Raw genomic sequence first — 25,851 nt, 5'->3', positions numbered from 1 at the left:
ATTCAAAATGAACTTTGATAAATCAAGAAAATGTAACTGTGATAAGGTAAACCACAGCAAAACACTACTGAAATATTCCAACTCTTGCATTTCAATGAAAGAAATTCAAAATGAACTTTGAAAAATCAAGAAAATGTAACTGTGACAAGGTAAACCACAACCAAACACTACTGAAAAATTCCAACTCTTTCATTTCAAATAAAGAAATTCTAAATGACCTTTGAAAAATCAGGAAAATGTAACTGTGACAAGGTAAACCACAACCAAACACTACTGAAATATTCCAACTCTTGCATTTCAATGAAAGAAATTCAAAATGAACTTTGAAAAATCAATAAAATGTAACTGTGACAAGGTAAACCACAACCAAACACTACTGAAATATTCAAATTCTTGCATTTCAACGAAAGAAATTCAAAATAAACTTTGAAAATCAAGAAAATGTAACTGTGACACGGTAAACCACAACCAAACACTACTGAAATATTCCAACTCTTACATTTCAACGAAAGAAAAAATAAATGAAATATTAATAAAAAAGAAATTTTATCTGGTAAAATGTAATAAAACAAGAAAATCATATTAAATAGTAAAACTATGTATTTTAAACGAAATAAATCCAAAATGAAATTTGAATAGTTATTAAAATGTATCATTGACAATGTAAACAAGAACCAAACACTTCTTAAATATTACATCTCTTGCATTTCAACAAAGGAAATTCAAAATGAACTTTGAAAGTTAAAGAAAAAGTAACTGTGACGATGTAAAAGACAACAACACACTACTGAAATATTCCAACTCTTGCATTTCAACAAAAGAAATTCAAAATGATCTTTGAAAAATCAAGAAAATGTAACTGTGACAAGGTAAACCACAACCAAACACTACTGAAATATTCCAACTCTTGCATTTCAATGAAAGAAATTCAAAATGAACTTTGAAAAATCAAGAAAATGTAACTGTGACAATGTAAACCAAACACTACTAAAATAGTCCACCTCTTGCATTTCAATTAAATAAATTCAAAATTAACTTAGATATATAGATATAATTTAACTTTTTATTGTTAATACACGCAAAACAAATACAGTAAGAGTCCTAATCATTCAATCCAAAGTTAGTAATGCATCAGTATCATAGAAAAATCAATTGGATGAAACTTTTACTTCGTCCATGACGACCAAACACTCCTGAAATATTCAAACTATTGCATTTCAAAGAAAGAAATTCAAAATGAACTTTGAAAAATCAGACCTTTGGAAGGTGGGGGAGGGGCCAGGGGAGGGGGTCGTTCTGTGTCTCGATGCACAAAAAAAGTATAAAAAATGGGGGAGGGAAGGGGAGGGGAGGAGGGGGAGGAGGAGGTGGGAGGAGGAGGAGGAGGAGGAGGAGGAGGAGGAGGGAGGAGGAGGAGGAGGGGAGGGGAAGGGGAGGGGAAGGAGGGAAGAGGAGGAGGAGTGAGGAGATGGAGGGAGAGGGGCCCCTTTGGGGGGCCAAAGGGGGGAGGGATCGGAACCCATTGGGGTTGGGGTAGGGGACCTCACAACATTGTTCAAATGGAACTTGTGTATTATAAGGACCACAGAGTTTTACCCTCAAATTCTCTTCTAAAATCATCTTTAAAATCTTCTTTTAAAATGTCTTTAACTGTTTTGCCCAAATAAGTCCATAACCTGTCTAAAATAGTTTCGCCAAAATAATCCCTAAACGTAAATTCAGCGTGTTTCTTTTGTTTTTGGCATCTCTGCGCTGAGGCATTTCAGATTAATAAGAACCCTGATTCCCGCGCTAAAACAATTCATCGCTAAGATGTTTCTTGGAGAATTGTTTCCATGGCAATGTTTATTAATATCTTTTGGATTTCGACCAGTAGAACTGTTTCCGAGGCAAAGACATTAATGACTTGGATCTATTCCTTGAGAATCTTTTCTAGGTAAAAATTTTTAAAGTCTGACAGATGATGTCATTGGTTGATTGATCTGTCAAGAAAGGGGAATTAATTTGTTGTTTCTAAGGGGAATTATTGATTCACGATAGGGGAATTGAGGTCGACAGCACAGGTGTTCCAAATTTCTGGAAACTCATAACATTTGCCTAGAGCAACAACAACAAATACTATTTCTTGATCAAAACATGTTCATCTATCATGTGAATGTCCAAAACCACAACATCTATTTTTTTCTATTTTCTAGAAACTCATACCTTTTGCATAGAATGTGCACGTACAACAACAACACCACTATCACCTTTGGAAATTTAGGTCAAAGACCCCATTAACCGCTTGTTCTCCCTAGGGAGTCTATGCCCATATATGGTGTGGGGTCACGAGTAGCGCCCCCTTTTCTACTAGCGTCAAAAATGCCTGTGAAGAACAAAGAACTGTGTTGTTAGAAGACAGGGAGAATCAGAACGAGTGGTGCAGAAGAAGAAATATTATGTGAGAAGAGCAACACCAACACAATCTGTGGCGAAACCCTATGCTTTCTAAAAGCCAGAATATAATTCGTAATTTACTGACAAAAATGTGCATTGTCAGTTTAATATGCATATGCTGATATTTTATTCCTTAAAATATTAATTAATTTTTTATTTCTTAAAGTTTTAAAAATGAAAACATTTAAAAGAATTTTTTTCAGTAAAGTACAATCTATATTCTGGCTGTTAGAAAGCATAGCGTTTAGAACCCTACTCAGATTAATTTCTGCTCTTTTTGAGTTTGACTAATCTTAATTTCTGTTTGTTTTGGGTTTCATTTATTTATTGATACTGATTTGTGATAGTTGTATGCTTGGTAGATTATTTGATTCTATTTATGTTCATTTTTGGTTTAATAGAGTTCTTTATTTTTTTTTGAAAAACTTATTTTGTAGAATGTTTTTTTGATTAATTTCTGCTCGTTTTATATTGACATAGTCTTTTTAAGGGAGAAAGACTGAGCCTCTTCTGAAGTTAAACAACCACCCTTCCATAAAAACCTTAAATGCCCCCTGGATGTAACAATCTTGCTTAAGGAATCCAACCCATGGGGAATCCCCGATTGTAACTTAGCACGGGACACACCTTATGTGATGTCACCTTATGATTGTGCAGCCATCACTGTCACATAATACCTTTTCGGATTTTTTTTTTTTTTGCGCGAAACCTTCAAAGCATTTTTTCTTTCTTTTAACTTAATGACGGCGCACACTTTATGTAAGGTCAGCCCACACTTTTATGTAATGACGGCACGCATCATTGTCATATAATACCTTTTTTTCGGCATTTCATTTTACTCCCGAAACATTCAAAGCATTTCTTTTTTTTCTTTTAGTTCTTTGACCTCGCTAGGACTCGAAAGGTCAATTTTCTTTCAATGGGTCTGCATTCCAAGCAACACTACTAAACTGTCTTTGCCAATACTCTGTATTAGGGAAAAACTTTCAAGAAATACCACATTCCCGTGACGGCACAAGACACAGCTCTGTCTATTCCATGAAACATCTTGCGGGATTCCAAGATCTTGCTGGCCTTCTCCTGGCCAGTGTAACATCGATGATGCAAAACCCGCAGAGGAAATATTTATTTTTAGACAAAATTGCTCTAAATGTATTCCTAGCAATAAAGAATAAGGGATGCTTAAACTGTGTAAACACCTTGATCATGCTAAACAATAAATCTTAAAAACTCAGACTTTGTAAATAAAAGTTTTATTATTTCAAACAAAACTAATAAAGATATTTTCAATAAGATCGCTTGCTTTTTTGGGGAGGGGGTGCATTTTGTTTCATCTTGCAAGCAATTTAATTGCTCTTTTTATTTGAGAGTTTTTTCCTAAGAGTATTTTAAAATAAACTTAAGCCTACGAAAAAAATCCTGAAATATATTCCTTGTCACTCAACCACCACTGACATTTTTGTATTCCCCCCCCCCTGGAAAATTTTCTGCAGGTGCTCATGCCTGGAGGGAAGGATATAAAATCCCCTGTCTGCATAAAAACTATAATTATTCAAGAAGCTATTAATTGAGTTCCTAAGAAAAGTCTTGCTTCTGGTGTTTGTTCAAGATATAATCTGTATTAATACTTTATAAATAATTAATTAATAAAACTTTTTCAACAAAATAAGTTTTTAAAAGAAAAGTAAAGAACTCAATTAAACCAAAAATTATCAAAAAATAAAACCAAATAATCTACCAAGCGTGAAACCACCACAAATCAGCATCGATAAATAAACGAAACCCAAAACGAACAGAAATTACAATAAATAACCGAGTCAAACTCAAAACGAGCAGAAATTAACATGAGTAGGGCTCAAAACCCTTATGCCTTCCCAAGGCCAGAACATAATTTAAACTCAACTGAAAAAATATAAATGTTTTATTTTCATAACTTTGATAAATCAAATAATATTAACATTTTGATTACTAAATATCAGTATATGTATATTAAACTGACAATGCACCTTCATTTGTATTTTTTTTTCAGTAAAGAGCAAATAATATTCTGGCCTTGGGAAGGCTTAGGGCTTTGAGCCCTACTAATGTTAATTTCTGCTCGTTTTTAGTTCGACTCGGTTATTTATTGTAATTTCTGTTCGTTTTGGGTTTCATTTATTTATCGTTGCTGATTTGTGGTGGTTACACGCTTGGTAGATTATTTGGTTTAATTTTTTGCTCATTTTTGGTTTAATGGAGTTCTTTACTTTTCTTTTAAAAACTCATTTTGTGGAAAAAGTTTTTTTTTAAATAATTATTTATAAAGCATTAATACAGATTATATCTTGAACAAACACAAGAAGCATGACTTTTTTTAGGAACTCAATTAATAGTTTCGTGTGGAATTATATTTTTTATGCAGACAGGGGATTTTACGCCCTTTCAATATCCAATTGAATGAGCCCTTTTCGAAGTTTCTATGACAACACTCTCTATAAAAACCTTATATCTCCCAGGGCATAACTTAAAACACTTGCCCTGAGGGGTGTGGGGGTTTTATCATGTCAAAAAATTGCTATCTCAAAATTTTGATTGGATGTCTTTCGGGAAATGGTGGGCGTGGAAGGGTTGTTAGTTGACTTCCGATCACTTTCGACTATCAAAAAGGGCACAGGCCACTCCAATTTCCAATTGAATGAGCCCTTTTCGAAGTTTCTACGACAACTTCTTCGATACGAGGTGCCCTGGTCTAAAGGAAAAACATTATAAATAATACATTGTGCCAACATCGTTCTTATATCCCCCAGGACACAACTTAAAACCCTTGCCCTGAGGGCTGTGGGGGAGTGTCCTCCTCAAAAACATAATTTTTATCTGGGAATCAACTACACTGAACAAAATGGTCGTCTCAAAATTTTGATTGGATGTGTTTGGGGAAATGATGGGCGTGGAACGGGTGTCAGCTGCCTTCCAATCACTTTCGACTATTAAAAACTGCACTAGCCGTTCCAATTTCTAATCAAATGAGCCCTTTTTGAAGTTTCTACGACAAATCCTTCGATACGAAGTGCCCTGGTATGGAAGAAAAAAAAATAATAATAATATAGTGCCAACATCGTTCTTTACTAAGGCAGCGTGATTGCGCTGCCTATGATTAACAAAGTACCAATTGAAATTAATTCCAACGCTTGTGTATATATCGTGTTTTATTTTTCATAAGTAACTTTTAAGTTTTAACCAGTTTTTTTTCAAAGCCTTGTGACTTCTGGTCAATAGATAAATTTTATTATTTATTAATGCTAATTTGAGCGCGCAAAGAATATTGTGACTAAAAGCCAAAATAAAAACAGAATGTTTCTATTTTAGCAGCACATTGTGTTTTGAAAACGAGTAAGAAAATTATTCACTTTCTACTTAACAAAAAAGAATTATTTGTATATATTAGTGTGTATAACATATAAACATTTTTTTTAGATCACAGACCTAGTTTATTTTTTTTACAAGCAGCCTTTGGTTCATTTATTTTGCCGAATTCGAGCAAATTATGATGCACTTCAAACAAACTTTTGGTTCATTTTGTTTCACCGATGTCAAATGTTGACCTAATTTGACATCAATCGGCAACTCAGACATGCAATTACATCAGCAACATGCAGTAACTAGTGAGAATTTGACAACCAATTTACAGACTGGAAAGTGAGTTTATATCAGTATTATTCAAAGCTTCAGATGTATAAGCGAATTAATTATAGCATTCACTAAGTTAAAAAAATGTAATATGTTGTGTTTAAGTGAAATCTAAGGTTATTATAAATTGTTATGTATAATTTATCCAAGGTATTCCTATACGCGGATGCTAAATATTAAATCAACCACATTATCTAAGTAAATTAAATTTAAACTTGAATTAATCAAATAGTTTGAAATTTAACTTTAAATGTAATTTAAGTAAAAACACCGATATAAATGCTTAAGCCATTGTGGGTTAAACTAAGAGAGAAGATGCATATTAGAAAGGGTGTGAAAAGAGAAGTTTATCGTCTTCAAGACTAAAAGAAAAAGAGAGAGAAGAGAATAACAAGGATAAGTCCCAAAAATGGCTATCCTTGAAATCAGACATGGCATGACATTTGGCAATAAATCATAACCCTAAAGAAACCAATTGAGGTTGTATGAACATAATGACCCTTAAATAATGGCAGAATAAGAAGCATATTCGAAACACTTGAAATTTGTTGTTCCAGAAGTAAATTATTTAGAATTATGGAAAACTCTTGCTAAAAGGGAGAGTACTGTGGTAACCTGTCCAATTAAGCAGACATTATTAAATACGAAAAAAAATACTTGCAACGCAAAATACTAATTGCTAAGTTTTGAAATACCACTGTTTATAAGATTAACTAAAAAAAACTTTTTTCACAAAATAAGTTTTTCAAAGAAAAGTAAGGAGCTCCATCAAACAAAAAATGAGCAAAAATAAAATCAAATAATCTACCAAGCGGGAAACTGCCACAAATCAGCGTCGATAAATACATGAAACCCAAAACGAGCAGAAATTACGACATATAACCGATTAAAACTCAAAACGAGCAGACATTAACATACGCTGGGCTCAAAACCCCTATGCCTAGCCAAGGCCGGAACAAAATTTGCACTTTTATTTGAAAAACTTATTTTGTGGAAAAAGTTTGTTTAATTAATTTCTGTTTGTTTTATACTGACATAGTCTTTTCAGGGAAAAAGAAAATAATACTTTAAATCTTTTCGTTTTTTATTAAGACTTTATAGTTTGGCCTGCTATTTGTATGCTTGAGAAAAAATTTAACAAATTTTTAACAAAATACACCCTTTTAAAAATCTGGACACAAATAGTAGTGTTTAATTTAGTTTCATACCTCCTCTAGTTGACCTTAAATGGAAAACTTGATACCATTCGGAAAAAATATGTTTATTTTCTTTGATAGCTTGGATAGATTTACGCTATTTTGATTTGGTTAAGTCTTAAGAGTAGAAGTAGCCCCGAAAGTTTGAAGATAATACCCTCAGTCGTTCTTGGGATACTGCTGAGATGCCTTATTGGGAATTAGCATTAACACAGTGTATTTTGATTTAATCTTAAGTTTTTAAACATAATGGGCAAATGAGAGGGTGGGCGTGGGAGGGGGATTAGTTACCCTCGAATCCCTTTTCACTATATAAGATGGCATCATCCCTTTCTACTTTAAATCGAATGAACCCGTTTCGAACTTCCCACGACATCTTGTTCAATACGAAGTGCCCTGGTCTAAACAACAACAAAAAATAATAGATTATACCCACATCGATCTTTACTATAAAAATGTCAAACCTTCCAATCACTTTCGACTATTAAAAAGGGCACTAGGTGCTTCGATTTTTAATCGAAAGAGCTCTTTTTGAAACAACAACGCTTTCTATAAGGACCTTATGTGCCCCCAGGGCATAAATTACAACCTTTACCCCAAGGTCTGTTAGGGTGGTTGTCATCCTCTAAAATCTAATTTCTAGAACTTTCAAATACGTTAAACAAAATGGCTATCTCAAAATATTGATTGAATGTGTTTGGGGAAATGGTGGGCGTGAGAGGAGCATTAGTCGCTCTCCAGTCACTTTCAACTATTAAAAATGGCACGAGCCCTTTCAATTTCCAATCAAATGATCCCTTTTGAAGTTTCTACGACAACACTTTCAATAAAAGTCTTATATGCCCCCAGGCCATAACTTACCACCCTTGCCCTGAGGGCTGGGGGGGGGGAGTTTTCATACTCAAAGACCTAATGTCCAGAAATTTCTGCTACGTTGGACAAAATGGCTATCTTAAATTTTGACTGGGTGTGTTTGGGGGAATGGTGCGTGTGAGAGGGTGGTTAGTTACCCTCCAATCACTTTCGACTATTAAAAAGGGCACTAGCCATCTCAATTTCCAATTGAATGAGCCCCTTTTGTTTTTACGACAAGTTTTTACGACAACTCTATCTATAAAAAGTTTATATGCCCCCAGGGCATAACTTACAACCTCTGCCCTTGGGGCTCTGGGGGGTTTGTCATCCTTAAATGCATAATTTCCAGAACTTTCCACTCCGTTGAACAAAATCGCTATCTCTAAACTTTGATTGAATGTTTTTGGGGAAATGGTGGGCGTGAGAGGGGGTTAATTACTCTCCACTCGCTTTCGTTTATTAAAAAGTGCAATTTCAATTTCCAATCAAATGAGCCCTTTTTCAAATTTCTACAACTTTCTGTATAAACCTTATATGCCCCTAGGGCATAACTTACAACCCTTGCACTGAGGGCTATGAGGGGGTTATCATCCTAAAAGACCTAATTTCTAGAACTTTCAACTACGTTGAACAAAATGGATATCTCTAAATTTCGATTGGATGTATTTGGGAAAATAATGGGCGTGAGAGGGGTGTTAGTCGCTCGCCAATGACTTTCAGCTATTAAAAAAGGCACTAGCCCTTTCAATTTTCAATTGAATAAGCCCTTTTGAAGTTTCTACGACAACGCTTTCAATAGAATCTTATATGTCCTCAGGGCTTAACTTAGAACCCTTGCCCTGAGGGCTGTGAGGGGAGGGGTTGTTATCCTTAAAGACCTAATTTCCAAAATTTCCAACTACGGTGAATAAAATGGCTATCTAAAAATTTTGATTGGATGTGTTTGGGGAAAAGCTGGGCGTGAGAGGGGGGTTATTTGCCCTCAATTCACATTTGACTATTAAAAAGGGCACTAGCTCTTTGAATTTCCAACCGAATGAGCCTTTTTTAAGTTTCTACCGACAAAGATTTCAATAAAAACCTTATGACCCTTGCCCTGAAGACTGTGGGGGGGGGAGTGTCCTGCTCAAAGGTATAATTTCCTGAATTTTAAACTTCGTGGAACAAAATGGCTTCCTCAAAATTTTGATTGGATGTGTTTGGGGAAATGGTGGGCGTGGAAGGGGTGTTAGTTGCCTTCCAATCTTTTTCAACTATTAAAAAGGGCACTAGGCATTTCAATTTCCAGTCGAATGAGCTCTTTCTGAAGTTTTTACGACAACGCGTTCTATAAAAACCTTATATGCCCACAGGGCATAACTTACAATGCTTCCCCTGTGGGCTGTGGGGGGTTTTCATCCTCAAAGACCTAATTTCCAGAACTCAAAACTTCTTTGAATAAAATGGCTATCTCAAAATTTTGATTGGATGTGTTTGGGGAAAAGGTGGGCGTGAGAGGGGAGTTGGTTGCCCTCCAATAACTATCGACTATTAAAACGGACGCTAGCCCTTTGAATTTCCAATCGAATGAGCCTTTTTTGAAGTTTCTACGACAGCGCTTTCTAAAAAAACCTTATATGTCCCCAGGGCATAACTTACAATCCTTGCCCTGAGGGATATGGGAGGTGTCCTCCTCAAAAACATAATTTCTGTCTGGAAATAAACTACGCTGAACAAAATGGCTATCTAAAAATTTTGATTGGATGTGTTTCGGGAAATGATGGGCGTGGAAGGGGTGTTAGTTGCCTTCCAATCACTTTCGACTATTAAAAAGGGCACAAACCACTCCAATTTACAATTGAATGAGCCCTTTTTGAAGTTTATACGACAACTTCTTTGATACGAAGTGCCATGCTCTAAAGGGGAAAAAATAATACATTGTGCCAACATCGTTCTTATATGCCTCCAGGGCATAACTTAAAACCCTTGCCCTGATGATTGTGGGGGAGTGTCCTCCTCAAAAACATATTTTCTATCTGGAAATCAACTACGCTGAACATAATGGCTATCTAAAAATAATGACTGGAGGTGTTTGGGGGAATGATGGGTGTGAGGGGGGCTAGTTGCCTTCCAATCAGTTTTGACTATTAAAAAGGGCACTAGCCACTCCAATTTCCAATCGAATGAGCCCTTTTCGAAGTTTCTACGACAATTCCTTCGATACGAAGTGCCCTGGTATGGAAAAAGAAAAAAACAAAAATAATAATACATTGTGCCAACATCATTCTTCAATAAGGCGGCGCGATTGCGCTGCCTATTATAAGAGAACACATCCCTCATTATGTGAGGCTTGAAAGGAAATTGCTAATAACCACTTTCCTGGCTAAGTAATTAAATTGGTGAGTTTTGATGTGGTTGATATTTAATATAAGAACTTAGATTTTTGGCACCAAGGGTGCACTAATCTATTTGCCTGGCTGACCTCTTTCCGTTTATTTTTGGGAATACCTTGGAATGTTGTAAGTGTTCAAATATCGTATTGTATTGTACTTATCATAGATTGATAATAATTGTTGATTATCTGGGACCATTAGTCCCCATGCCGTATATTGTCAGACGTGTAACTTGGTGGCGTAAATATAAGTATTATATTATACCCAACCTCTCTATACAACATTATTTAAGCTTCTCATAACTCCCAGTAGGTACGCTTAAGGTAATTAGTAGGGCTGAATTCTAAGGACACGCTACCCAAGCTTTACTCACCTTAGGATGTAATTATGCCACCTACAAAGAGTAAAATAAGACCCAACATTAACCTACTTAACTACAATAAATAACACACTGTTTGAAATACAAATCATTTTCATCAAGGTACAAATAACGCTCTATCCTTTAGAAGGTTTAGGTGGAGACAGTCGTACACCAGTTGTGCTGATTTGTGCTCTTCACGAGTTTGAATTAATTATTCATTTTTGTTTCTGTTCATTTTAGGATTCATGTATTCATTTATAGCAGTCTACATTATTTTTGTGCTTTATATTCATTTTAATTTCTATTTCTATGGGTTTTGTTTATTTTATTGGGATTTCTGTTCTTTTTAAGTTTGAATTAATATATGATTTGATTTTGCCTTCAATTAGGTTTTATTGCTGCTTTTTACTCTTGTTTTTGCTTTACAAAAGTTTGCTCGGGAAAACATTTTTAAAATTAATTCTCTTTCATTTTGGTCTTATAATTCTTAAATCTCATCTTGACGATTAAAAAAAAAAAAAATTTATTAAGTTAATTTAAATCAAATGGTTGGTTAATTAGCATGAAACTAGCTAGGTTTTTAGTATTGAAATTTTGCTCTTTTTTTACGAGGTGTAGCAACTTCATTTCTCATTGGGACAATTATCATAGACAGCGCAATAGCACTGCCTAAGTAAAGTACGATGTTGGCACAATGTATTATTTATTTTCCATACCAGGGCACTTCGTATCGAAGGAGTTGTCGTAGAAACTTCGAAAAGGGCTCATTCGATTGGAAAATGGAATGCCTAGTACCGTTTTTAGTAGTCCAAAGTGATTGGAAGGCAACTAACACCCCTTCTACACCTACCATTTCCCCAAACACATCCAATCAAAATTTTGAGCTAGCCATTTTGTTCAGCATAGTAGATTTCCAAATAGAAATTATGTTTTTGAAAAGGACACTCCCCCACAGCCCTCAGGGCAAGGGTTGCAAGTTTTGCCCTGGGGGCATATAAGGTTTTTACAGAAAGCGTTGTCGTAGAAACTTCAAAAAGGGCTAATTCGATTGCAAATTCAAAGGGCTTGTGCCATTTTTAATAATCGAAAGTGATTGGAGGGCAACTAACCCCCTCTCACACCCACCTTTTCCCCAAATACATCCAACCAAAATTTGAGATAGCCATTTTGTTCAACCTGGTTGAAAGTTCTGGAAACTAGGTCTTTGAGGATGACAACCCCCCCCCTCCACAGCCGTAAGGGCAAGGGTTGTAAGTTATGCCCTGGGGGCATATAAGGTTTTTATAGAAAGCGTTGTCGTAGAAACTTCAAAAAGGGCTCATTCGATTGGAAATTGAAATGGCTAGTGCCCTTTTTAATAGTGGAAAGTGATTGGAGGATAACTAACACCCCTACGATGCCCACCATTTCCCCAAACACATCCAGTCAAAATTTTTAGATAGCCATTTCGTTCAACGCAGTTGAAAGGTCCGGATATTATATCTTTGAGCAGGACACTCCCCCCACAGTCTTAAGGGCAAGGGTTGTAAATTATGCCCTGGGGGCATATAAGGTTTTTATAGAAAGTGTTGTCATAAAAACTTTATGTGTCTTATATGCCTGACATTTCATTCATTTTGAAACTGAAAGGGCTAGTGCCCTTTTTAAGAGGCTAGTAGAAATTTGGAGGGCAACTAACCCCTTTCTCACGCCCATCATTTCCCCAAACACATCCAATCAAAATCTTGAGATAGCCATTTTCTTAACATGATAAACCCCCCACACCCCTCAGGGCAAGGGTTGTAAGTTATGCCCTGGGGGATATAAGGTTTTTATAGAGACCGGTGTCATAGAAACTTTGAAAAGGGCTCATTCAATAGGAAATTGAAAGGGCTAGTGCCCTTTTTAATAGTCAAAAGTGATTGGAGGAAAACTAGCACCCCTCCCACGGCCACCATTTCCCCAAACACATCTAATAAAAAGTTTGAGATAAGTCATTTTGTTCAACGTAGTTGAAAAGTGCAGAAGTTATATCTTTGAGGATGAAAATTCCCCCACAGCCCTCAGCAAAAGGGTTGTAAGTTCCCTGGGGCCATATAAGGTTTGCATAGAAAGTATTTTCATAGAAACTTCAAAAAGAGCTCATTCGATTGGATATTGAAAGGGCTAGTGCCCTTTTTAGTAGTCGAAAGTGATTGGAGTTTTGAGTTATATCTTTTAGGATGACACTCCCCCCACAGCCCTCGGGGTAAAGGCTGCAAGTTATGCCCTGGGGGCCTATAAGGTTTTTATTGAAAGCTTTGCTGTAGAAACTTGAAAATTGGCTCGTACAATTAGGAATTCAAAAGGATAGTGCCCTTTTTAACAGTCGAAAGTGATTGGAGGGCAACTAACCCCCCTCTCACGCCGACCTTTTCCCCAAACACATCCAATCAAATTTTTAGATAACCATTTTGTTCATTGTAATTAAAAGTTTAAGAAATTAGGTCTTTGAGGATGATAACCCCCTCATAGCCCTCAGGGCAAGGGTTGTAAGTTATACCCTGGGGCCATATAAGGGTTTTATAGATAGCGAGGTTGTAGAAACTTCAAAAGGGGCTCATTCGATTGGAAATTAGAACGGCTTGTGCCCTTTTTAATACTTGAAAGTTATTGGAGGATAACTAACATTAACATGAGCAGGGCTCAAAATCCCCTATGCCTTCCCAAGCCCAGAACATAATTTGCACTTTACTGAGAAAAATCAAAAACAGATTTTCAAAGAAAAGTAAAGAACTCCATTAAACCAAAAATGAGCAAAAATAAAATCAAATAATCTACCAAGCGTGAAACTACCGCAAATCAGCATCGATAAATAAATGAAACCCAAAACGAACAGAAATTACAATAAATAACCGAGTCAAACTCAAAACGAGCAGAAATTAACAAGAGTAGGGCTCAAAACCCCCTATGCCTTCCCAAGGCCAGAACATAATTTGCACTTTACTGAAAAAAATACAAATGAATATGCATTGTCAGTTTAATATACATATACTGATATTTAGTAATCAAAATGTTAATATTATTTCATTTATTAAAGTTATAAAAGTAAAAACGTTTATGTTTTTCAGTAAAGTGCAAATTATGTTCTGGCCTTGGGAAGGCATAAATGGTTTTGAACCCTACTCATGTTAATTTTTGTTCGTTTTGAGTCTGACTCGGTTATTTATTGTAATTTCTGTTCGTTTTGGGTTTCATTTATTTGTCGATGCTGATTTGTAGTAGTTTAACGCTTGGTAGATTATTTGATTTTATTTTTGCTCATTTTTGTTTAATGGAGTTCTTTACTTTTCTTTGAAAAACTTGTTTGTGAAAAAAGTTTTTTCATTTATTGATATTAATAACGACATGACTCACTCTACTAGTGACACATCTGCTTAACAAATAAACTAACAAAAAGCATGATCATTGTGATTGAATGGTTATAACCGATAACAAATATTGTGACCAAAATATGGGGGTTCATTTTATTTACTGTTTTGAGTAGAAGTTTTACTCATTAATATTTCATTTTATATTTTCACTTCATTGAAAATAACATTTGAATGTGACAAACAACTAATATTTACCGATATAACAGATTTGTCAGAATTTCTTCGACTTGCATTATCTAGCTGAGTTTGCGTAACTCCATTTCCATATAAGGCAAACCTGGTATCTCGTGAACCATTCGATTTTTCCCGGTGCACTAGCCTTGCTGGAGGTAGGTTCTGTAGATGTAGCTCATAGGCCGAACCTCGGTTGAGTTCTGTTTTAATCACTGCAACGAAATATACATAATAAAGGATCTTTTCATATGTTGTAATTTATATCATTTCAAAGAATCGTGTACAAAACGTGAGATTTCTTGCCCCATCCTTCTTCTATTTATTTCATCAACAGAGCCTGAAAGTTTCATCTCTATCCTCCAAACTGTTCAAGAGATTTTGTAGATATATAATTTTGCTGACTCGAATACAAACAGTGTATTTAGATTCAATTTGGCCTTCTCCCTCTATTTCAAAGTTAAGTTCATTTGACCTCCTCCAAGCACTCCCTAAACGTTTCAACTTGATTACTCAAGCTATTCCCAAAATACTGCAGACAATTTGAAAACTAAAGTGCACATTACGCATCTGGTTTGATCAGGGATCTTTGCTGGGGATACCTTTGGAAAACTTAAAAAATCTTGGCCCACCAAAAACCCATAAGTACTAGATAATCTGACTACCAAGCTCAAACAATGCCGCCTTTTCTACTCGTCCTCTATAGCGGAAGTTTTAAATACTCTGTAAAGAGATGAAACAGAAATAAACAGAAAACGGCTGCGTCTCATCATAAAAACAATACTGTTGTGTCAACGGCATGGATTTGAACTGCGTGGGGACCAGGATTCAGGGAAATTGACCTTTGCAAATTCTGTAAAAAGCGATGGAAATATTAAGACCTTGCTACGCTATCGGATGAAAGACTATCCAATTATGAAAGAGGTGTTCGAGAAAAGAACGGGCAATGCCAAGAACTGCAGCCCCAGGATTCAGAATGAACTAGTTGATATTTGTATACAGCTCATTACTGGAAAGATTGTTGATCAAATGAAATCGACACGTTTTTTTCACCATCCTGGCGGACAAGACAACCGACATATTGAAGCCGGAACAGATGGCTCTAGGCCTTCGATTTTTGGACAGCGATAATTTTCAGATCACGGAAAAGTTTATCCAGTTTGCTGTTGTTGAAGACTTGCGAGGTGAAACCCTCGGTCTATTTATCCGAAGTCGAATGGAGAAACTTGGCCTCGATATGAAACTATGCAAGGGACAAGGGTATGATGGGGCTGCAAACATGAGTTGGCATTTGTCTGTAGCCCAGGCTCTTATCTCAAACAAATATCCACTCGCCAAGTATGTTCACTGTGTCGCCCACTCCTTGAACTTGGTTATTCGTGAAATAGTTAATTTCTTTCACTTCAGTGCCTAGCGAAGCGCTGTCTTAAAAACTTACACTGAAGTCAATCTGAAAAGATTGTGCGAAACTCGATGGGTCGAAAGACACGATGTGATACAAATATCAAAGCAGTTAGTTGTTCCGATCTTTAATAACCTAGAACACATAGAGACAAAAGGGGACTCCTTGGTGTCTTCAAAAGCCAGAAACCTGCTCAATAACATCCTGAGCTTGGACCATATAGTGACCCTTATTGTGATGGATATGTTTATGGGGTACACACTGAATTTGTATCAGCTGCTGCAGTCAGAAAACATCGATATGACTATGTGCATTCAGTGTGGCGAACGTGTAACAGAAATGTTTCAAGATAAACGAAAAAAGGCGGAGGACAATTTCGGTCAGCTGTTTTCTGAAGTCACGTGTATAAGCCAAGAGCTCGAAATCACCATTGCCACGCCACGAAAGAAAAATGTTGTCAACACTCCACATGATATCCCTGCAGAAAAGCAAATAGAATTTTACTATCGAGTTTCCCTTTTCATCCCATTCGTGGACCAACTCATACAATCACTCGAATCTCGATTCACAAAGCCCAAGGTTATTCTGAAATGCCTCAGCGGAATTCTGGCATCTTTTGTCGTAAAACAGTCTATTGGCGATGCTAAAGAACTGATCAAGTCATTTACTTCAGATCTAACAAGCTCGGAGTCCGCTGTCAAGGCTGAGCTTCGCTAAGTGGCTGAAAGTAGCTCGCTGTCTTTTTCCAAAAACGGCAGTGCAAAGCCTGGCTGAGTATGAGCTAGGCATATTTCCCAACATCCATACGTTTCTCCGCATTTTCTGTGTAATTCCCACTTCTACAATATGTGTTGAGATGTCATTTTATTCAATGAAAAGGCTAAAAACCTATCTCCGCAGCCGAATAGATGAAGGTCGACTAAATGGCTCAGCACTCAGGGTTGCCACTCTGACCTGGAAGAATTTACTAAATTGGAGCAGAAAAATTTACTAGATCGCATCTGTTTTTACTAAATGCTCAAAAAAAATTTTTGCAAGTACGGCTACGCCGCTCGCGCACCCTCAAGCATCGATTATTACTATAGGAGGTTAATCAGTACGATTTTCCAAATCTTTTTTCCTTCTCTCTTCCTTTTTTTTCTCTTTTCCTCTTTTCTTTCGTTTTCATAGCATGATTGAAAATTCCGGAAACCTACAAGTTCAAAAATCCTTTTTTTGGATATATATATATATATATATATATATATATATATATATATATATATATATATATATATATATATATATATATATATATATATATATATATATATATATATATATATGTATGTATATATATATATATATATATATATATATATATATATATATATATATATATATATATATATATATATATATATATAGTGTTTGCATGTAAGTCAAAGCTTGCTCGGTCGGGAATTTTTGTCACCGAGTACCTAACATCAAAAAAGAAACGGATTCTTGACTTGGCTAAGAGTAAGCTTGGAAACAGAAATGTTCAGTCAAATAACAGGAAAATTTTTGGAAAAAACTCAGTGGGAGAGATGCGTAAAATTCGAGCCATGGCTAAAGTGGTTTGTCTGCCAAATCTGACCATATAATTTTGTGTTGTGTAAATTGTGTTGTTGAATTACTTGTATGCTTGTTTTCCCTTTTTTATTTTATAGGCAAATTTTCCGTTCCTTTTTTTTTTTTTTTTTTTTTTTCCTTCTTCTTTCTGCCTATCAGTATGTTTTTTTTTTGTCGTAAAGGTAATTACCCTCTTCAATGAGTGCGAATATATATTATGACCCTTTGAATAAATTTGAAAAAACCGGTTTATTCTTGGAAGCCAAGCTCATGACACACTTGCGGGGGATGATGAATGCATAAATAATTTTTCGTTGAATTGTCGCCCAAGTAATTATGTGAATCCGAATAATCTTTATGAGTATTCAAATCCTGAGAGTGCAGAAAGAGCGATCGTTTTCTGGAATTGTCAAGGTCTAAGAACGGCATATTCTTCTTTATGTGAGATTTTAAGTTCGCTAGATAAGAAGCCGTGTATTGTAGGCCTTTGTGAGACATTTGTTTCTAGCAGGTCACTGCCATGAGATTTTTCTTTCCCAGGATATATTTGCGAGCGAAGAGAACGGACAACCATGGAGCGGGGCGGTCTAGACCTTTTGATTAATGAAGGTACCCAATATTGGGTTAGGGATGACCTTTCTCTGTGGCTTGAAGGTAGGATCGAAACACTTTTCATTGAAATGAAAAATGAAGGGGAAAGGAACTTGATTTTGGGATTAATTTACAAAAATCCGTCATGTGATATTAGTTTTTTTCTTGATGAATTTGAACCATTGTTAGATAAAATTAATAATGAAAATAAAAACAAATTTATGATGGGAGATTTTAGTATAGATTTACTAAAAAGAGCGAATAGCTTAGATTTTGTTAATATGATGGTGTCACATGATAGTTTTCCTCTTGTGACTATTCCAACTCGGATTTCGCATCTCTCGGCATCTTTAATTGATAATTTTTTTGTTAATGGTGGATTGCTTGAAAGATCCCAAGCAGATGTGATCGTGTCAGACGGCTCGGATCACCTTCTTTTAATAAGTAAAATAAAGCTAAATCAGTCAAAGGAAAATAAACGAAATGAAAGGACTTCGTTTTACCGTGAAATGAATAATAAAAACCAAAAGAGTTTTGCAAATATGATGGATGAAACAAATTTCTCGAGTGTAATAAAGGAAAAGTGTCCAAATACTGCATAGGACCTATTCAGTGAGATAGTGACGAATGTAATGAATGAAACATGTCCCTTGCGAAGAATAAACCCTAATAGAAATTTTCCTAAGAAACCATGGATATCAAAAGCTATTCTAGTTTCAATAAAGCAGAAAAACGAACTTTATGTGAATTATTTAAAGGATCATTCAGATGATAGTTTGATAAAATTCAAAAGATTTCGGAATATTTTAAATTCAGTAAAACGGAATGCTCAGAAACTTTATTTCCAAAATGAATTTCATGAAAATCTAGGGGATATGAAAAATACATGGAAAACAATAAATAAACTTTTGGGTAAATTTCAGAGTAAGGAGGAGGTGAGAGTCATGTAGACAACACGAGGTCGTCTTACTGATTCTCAAGACATATCTGAATTTCTGTGTGGTTATTTTGCAAATGAAGGAAAAAGACTTTGCGATCAAGCGCGGGCTAAACTGCACACATCTGCGAGTTTTGGATCTGTCGTTAAAAGACAGCCTGTAAGTCAGAATGCCTTTGAGTTTGCAAGGTATTCGGAATGGGAAGTGGCACGATTCTTGGGTACGATGAAGTCAAGCTCTAGCGGGATGGACGAATTTTCCCTGAAACTCATAAAGGCCGCAAAAACGAGTGTCTTACCTGTGTTGACTCACCTCATCAACCTTTCTTTAGATCTTAGAGTCTTTCCGCAAGCACTAAAGATTACAAGAGTGATTCCTCTTCATAAAGGAGGGAAAAAAGATGACCCATCGAATCAAAGACCTATATCTATTCTCCCTTTTTTCTCTAAGTTATATGAGAAAGTGGTATATGCCCAGTTAAATTATTATATTGAAAATAATAAAAATCTAATGGAAAATCAATTTGGGTTCAGAAAAGGGCTATCTACGGATATAGCAGTTCTGAAATTGGTTGAGTGGATTAGTGATGCATTTGAAGCTGGTCTCATACCTGCAACTGTGTTTTTGGATATGAAAAAAGCGTTCGATACGGTGGACCACTCAGAGCTTATTCAAGCTCTTGACTCGATTGGGGTGAAGGGTTCAAGTCTGGAGTGGTTTTCATCGTATCTACACAATCGGTATCAGATAGTTCAGAATGGGTCATCTTTGTCTTCAAAAAGAAAGTAGAGTGTGGGGTCCCACAAGGGTCAATCTTGGGACCTCTACTTTTCATTATTTTCATTGATCGAGTGAAACATTACCTGTCAGAGGCTGGTGTCATCCTGTTTGCAGATGACACTTTGCTCTGTCTGGGAGCGCCTTCACTTGATCTTTTATATAATAAAATTCATAATGCAGTTTCTGAATTTCTAACTTTTTCTCAGCAAAATATGTTAACCCTAAACTTTTCTAAAACCTTTTTCATGATATTTTCTAGACTTTCGTCTAGTGCTGGAAATGACCATATCACGGTTCAAGAAAATGTGATAAAGAGAGTAACAACAACGAAGTATTTGGGGTTTTTAATTGATGAAAACCTGTTGTGGAAAAACCATTCAAGCGGAATAGCTAAAAAATCAGTAAGAGGTCTGGGGGTGATGCAAAGAATTAAAAATCTAGTCCCAAAAAAGATCTTGAAAATGATTCATTTTTCTATATTTTACCCATATATTAGCTACGGATGCTCTATATAGGCAAGTAATTTTGTTACATGTTTCAAAAGAGTACAAAAACTTCAGAATAGAGCTGTAAAATTATTATCTGAATTTGAAGATTCTGATGAGGTTCCTGCTCATGAGCATTTTAAAAAGAATAAGTTAATGGATGTATCCCAAATTCGAGATTACCAAGTCGCGATTTTCTCGTATAAATATTTGAATCTGCTGCTCACCCCTGCTTTTGAAAATCTTTTTACTTTTAATAGAGACCGTCATGATCATAATACAAGAAAAGCTGATGACTTAACTCATGAGTTTAGGAGCACCACTCGGGCATCTTTTGTGATTCGCCATTATGGTCCCCATGTTTGGAATATATTGCCCGAGTGTGTGAAAAATGCGCATAGTCTTCCGGCTTTCAAGTCACGGGCAAAGAAGTTTCTTTTATCAATTGAGTGAATTTGGTGTTATGCCCACTCCAGGTTGTCATTCTATTTAAGGTTTTTCCCCGATTTAGTTTGCTTTTTTTCTTTTTTCTTTTTTTTTCTATATACTTCTTGTCTTTTAATATTTCTATCTTTTTTACGTTAGTACTTCATAAGATGATTTTCTTTTGTGTTGAGTAGCAAGGTATGAATGTTATTTTAATTAGCTGAGAGTGATAACCTCGCTTGCCCTTTCAAGCTTATTGTCTTTCTTGGCAGGCGAAAGGCGAATAGTGTTTGTTTTCTTTTTTTATAAATGTATATCTCATATATCTCATTTAAAAAATTGTAAATTGTTATATGTTTAGATAATTTTTTTCCCTGAATTCATGGAAAATAAAAACAGTTTTGTTTACTATATATCATGACTTTTTACTAGTTTTTACTAGATTTCGGGAAATTTAGTAGATCCTCTAAATTTACTAGATTTTTTTTTACTAGATGTAGTAAAATCCAACGGGCGGTGGCAACCCTGTCGGCACTTTTGTATTGAATGTCCATCGAGGTGTTTCCGCATCAGTGGATGAGATTCTGGAAAAATTTGCTCTTAGCTCTACTCGTAAGTTGCAATTTGCAATATAGAATGACTCTTTATTTCTTGATATGTGTGCTTTTGGTTTTTGTAGAGGCTAGGTAATACAATGTATCTTTTATCTTCTGTTTTGAAGGATTTGGGACCCCCTGAAACAAATTCCTGCGTATGTGCCTGCCTAGAGGTATACTTATGATTCGGTTCAGACTTTCTGAACCAAATGGCAGGCAATTTTCGATCCTATATCGCGGGGTCTGAAGGGAAGGAATGGTTAGTGCGACTGACGATTTCTAATCGAACGAGCCCCCTCCCAAGTATCTACAGAAAGCACGTCTATACAAAGTTGCCAGCGAAAATTTTTGTTGATATTCCTTTCAAATAAACAGAATCAAAATTAAATCGTGAATTATTGAAACGTGTGCCAATTCAAAATACTTTTAACATCCCATGCTGAAGTAGCCTAGCATAAATATTTTGAGAACAAAAAGAGTGATGCAGTTTTATTATAATGCCCCTGAAGTATGTCAGGCACAAGAATTTATTTTTAAAAGGTTATTTTTAAACAGGTATATCCCAAGTATGCCTGAATACAGCAGATATCTATGAGTTCGGAATTCCTGTAAATTGCCTTTATCTCCAATTGTGGAGAGTTTTTCACAGTTGAAAGATTTCCAAAGGAGGTGAGGACACTATGGTAATGGTTCCACCATAAAAACTATAGCAACAACTCATTAAGCCATCTCATTTCTTTATAATCTTAATTTCCACCCCTCCTTTTAAAAAAAGCGAATGTTCACTTTGACAGCTACGTCTAATTATAATGAAATAAAAATAAAAAAGGTTAGAAAAATTGATAAATATCAGTTTTCTGTAATATTTCCCATTTATTTGAGAAAAGCTTTCTAAGAAATCCTTTTCAAATAAGAAGATTGCAAGTCCTAGATTGTGTTTATTCAAAGAAACAACCTTTTCTTCTCTATAATCCTTGATGAGTATTGTGATTTTCTTTTTCTGTTGTTGTTGTTGTTGTTATTATTCTTGATGATTGACCAATAAAATGAAAAAAAACTGACTGAAACTGACTAAAAAACTGACTAAACACACTTTTTTGAAACACACATCATTTTTGGTATAGCACAAATGACTGTATCCTTTAGGTGGTTTGAGGGTTTAACAGTACCGCTCTTATTTGTAGTAATTTCTGTTCGTTTTAAATCTGACTTGATTATAGCAATATGTTTTGTTTAGAAGTTTTTTTTTTATGGCTTATTCTAAGTACTGCTGGGTTTAGTCTTCATTTATTTATCAATAGTAGTCTCTGTTTTATTTTTTACTTTTTATATGACTTTATGGCTGCTCGTCTTAGGGTTTAATATTGTTCTTTACTTTTCATTGAAAAACTTTTTTGTAGTAGGTTTTTCTTAATAATTTCAAGTAGTAGCCAATGCTCTATTTATGCCTTTTCAGAGTATAGGATCGTTTCAACCTCTTTAGGGAGGGAAGTTTTCTTAACTTTTTTTTGTCGTAAGCACATTTGTATCAGATTTTAATTCTGATTTCAAATATATAAATTTCATCAAGTTTAGTCTTACCCATCAAAAGTTACGTGCCTGAGAAAATTTGGCTGATTTTAGAAAAAAGGGGGAAAGACCCCCTAAAAGTTATAGAACCTTAATGATCACAATCACACCATCACCAAAATCCAAAATCACACCATCATATTCAGCGTATAAGAGAACCCTACTGTAGAAGTTTCAAGCACCTATCTACAAAAATGTGGAATTTTGCATTTTTGCCAGAAGAAAGATCACGGATGAGTGTTTATTTGTTGTTTTTGTTTTGTTTTTTTCCAGGGGTGATTGTATCAACCCAGCGGTCCTAAAATATCGTGCGAGGGCTCACTGGAACGGAAATTAAAAGTTCTAGTGGCCTTTTTAAGTTACCAAAAAAAATTAAGGGCAAATAGGCCCCCTCCCACGCTCATTTTTTCCCAAAGTCACCCGCTCAAAATTTTGAGATAACCAATTTTTTCAGCATGGTCAAAAATATGATAAACATGTCTTTTAGGATGACTTAATCCCCCGAAGTCCCCAGAGGGAGGGCTGAAAGTTATGAACTTTACCCAAAGTTAACATATAGGCTAGTATTGGTTATTGGGAAGTATACAGACGTGTTCAGGGGGGATATTTTCTGGTAGGTGCGGGGGTTGGGTCGGAGGTTATATGGGAGGATCTTTCCATGGTGGAATTTTCATGGGGAAGGGACATTGCTATGAATGGGGTGCCGGATTTCCCATCATTATTGAAGAAAAGGATCAGAAATTAAATTAAAAAAAAACAAGTTTATCGACTGAAAGTAAGGAGCAACATCAAATCTTAAAACAAACAGAAAATATTATGTATATGATTGGGTTCACCCCCTAGTCAATACGTCACTCTTTAAACCAAAGATTGTTTACTACTTTCATAAGAGCTATTTATTCTCATTAACGGCCTTTGTGATTAAGGGGTCATTTTTAAAGAATTGGAACAAAATTCGAACTTTAGCTTAAAGAGCAAGGATGACTAGGGGGCGAACCTCCTAATATACGGATTAAAAATCTATGAATATAGAAGTTCGTTACGTACATTAATTCGTAAGTTAGGTGTATTTATTACTAATAAAAGCGTTCACAAATAAAATTAAACAAGTTTCGAGAAAGCCATGTAAACCAATAAAATTAAAATTAATATTCAAATTTGTTTTTAATTATTCATGTACGGTGAGCCAAAATCAAAACCTGCATTAATTAAAAAACGTTCAAAAATTAAATAAAAAAAAAAAGTTTTTTTTAACTGAAAGTAAGGAACGACGTTTAAACTTAAAACGAACACAAATTTTTCCGTATATGAAAGAGGCTGTCCCCTCCTCAACGCCTTGCTCTTAACGCTAAAGTTGGACTTTCTCGCAACTCTATTTTTATTAAACAATAAAAAACATTAGCGTAAAGAGCGAGGCATTGAGGAGGGGACAGCCCCTTTCATATACGGAATAATTTGTGTTCATTTTAAGTTTTAACGTCGATCCTTGTTTTAAGTTAAAAAAAACTTGTTTTTTTTTTTATTTAATCGAAAGAAGACGTCGAATCCCAACTAAAACTGACGGGAACTTTTATGTGGTTTGCATTTGATTAAACTACTATAGAATGGACCACCAAATTCTATTTTTATCACCCTAATTGCTTATTAGTAATTACTATTTGAGTTACCCTTACTCCATGTCTATTAACCTTAGTTCTGCCCTAGGATGAATGGATCATAGACTATCTATCAACAAGTGAAATGACATAATTTTTATATAATTCTGGAAAAGGCTTATGCCAGCTATGCCTTTCACTCAGTTTTTTTTTTTTTTTTTTTTTTTTTTTTTTTTTTTTTTTACAATTAGCTATGGCTCTCAACTTTTTCCTCACAGTCCACCAACTTGATTTTAATTCAAAAATTCAAACTCATTTAAAAAAATAAAAGCAATGGCTAGATCTTTAGCCTTGACCTATCTGTGCTCGATTAGACCCCCTAAGGAATGGGCTACGTTGTTGCCTATCACACCCCTAAAAATGACGTATAGAGTCTAACTTAAAAATCGTGCACAGCTTGGAATTTCTTTGTACCTTAAGAGGGCTTGAACTCTCTCCGATAGACATTATAGTTGTTTTGCTCCACAACTGATCCAGGTACCACACTACTTCAAGCCTCATTAGCTTCAGAGATCTAGTTAGCGATTGATTTTTACACCACAGTGCCTAATTGGGCAAAAAAATAAATGTTGACATCACGCCAATATGTTGAGTAAAGAGTGCTTACCCAGTCCCCCCTTCGTTTGAACGGACTTTTAGAGGTAATAAATATCACATCATACCACATGTCCTATAATACCTAATCTTTGGACAGCTGAAACACAACCAAAATTTCACTTACCAACGGAATTCTGCATAACACTTATTCATGGCATACCGTTAGTGAAAACACAACTGTCTTTTGTCGGAAGTTTATCATCCCTGGTATAAGCAAGAATAGACATGCATTCAGCAAAAAACCAAAAAGATAAGATATAATCAAAAACATTTCTACAACAAAGATGTATTGACAATGATTTATCTTTGCATGTTATATCCATGGAAACAAGACCACTAGATTATAAGTAAGATGTTCTTTGTAATTGCGACCTTTTTTAAAAAACGCCGACTCCGTGTCAGTACGATATTAAAAAAAATGAAATAAAAAGAAAATCTGTTCACTAGTAAGAACAAACATAACTCTCAAATCCACCTTAGTAACATAGCATTTATTTTATTGTTTTTTTCTTAGCAAAATAGAAGGTAGAATATTTTTTTTTTCTCTTTGATGCAAAAATAATTTAGAGGTTTTTTTAAGTAGAGCGTAGTTCTGTATTAATTCACGGTACAAAAATATGTTCTTCACAATTTCAATATGTTAAAGCAAATTGAAGATTTTATGGACCCCCAAAAGTCTTCTAATTTTCCACTAATCGCGGGAAAATAAGTCATACTAAAAACTTATTTTGCTTTTTGTTTGCTAGGCAAACAAATAGGCTAGAATTAGT

General features: G+C 35.2%; 1 protein-coding gene across 1 annotated transcript in view; it reads right to left on the bottom strand.

Moving 5' to 3' along the window:
• LOC148954588 (uncharacterized) overlaps window positions 1-25,285 on the bottom strand; it is a 26,043-nt gene extending 758 nt beyond the window's left edge. The window contains exons 1-2 of the mRNA XM_089086355.1: window positions 25,206-25,285; window positions 14,474-14,664 (exon numbers count right to left, since the gene is read on the bottom strand). Coding sequence (XP_088942481.1) covers window positions 14,474-14,664; window positions 25,206-25,221 — 207 coding nt within the window. The 5' untranslated portion in view covers window positions 25,222-25,285. The remainder of the gene's footprint in view (window positions 1-14,473; window positions 14,665-25,205) is intronic.
• Between the last annotated feature and the right edge of the window lie 566 nt (window positions 25,286-25,851).

This window comes from Artemia sp. Qi Xiang Cuo, chromosome 3, assembly GCF_049724085.1.
Source record: "Artemia sp. Qi Xiang Cuo chromosome 3, ASM4972408v1, whole genome shotgun sequence".
Lineage (NCBI taxonomy): Eukaryota > Metazoa > Arthropoda > Branchiopoda > Anostraca > Artemiidae > Artemia > Artemia sp. Qi Xiang Cuo.
Note: the sequence above shows the minus strand (reverse complement) of the source record. Positions and strands in the feature narration are given on the sequence as shown.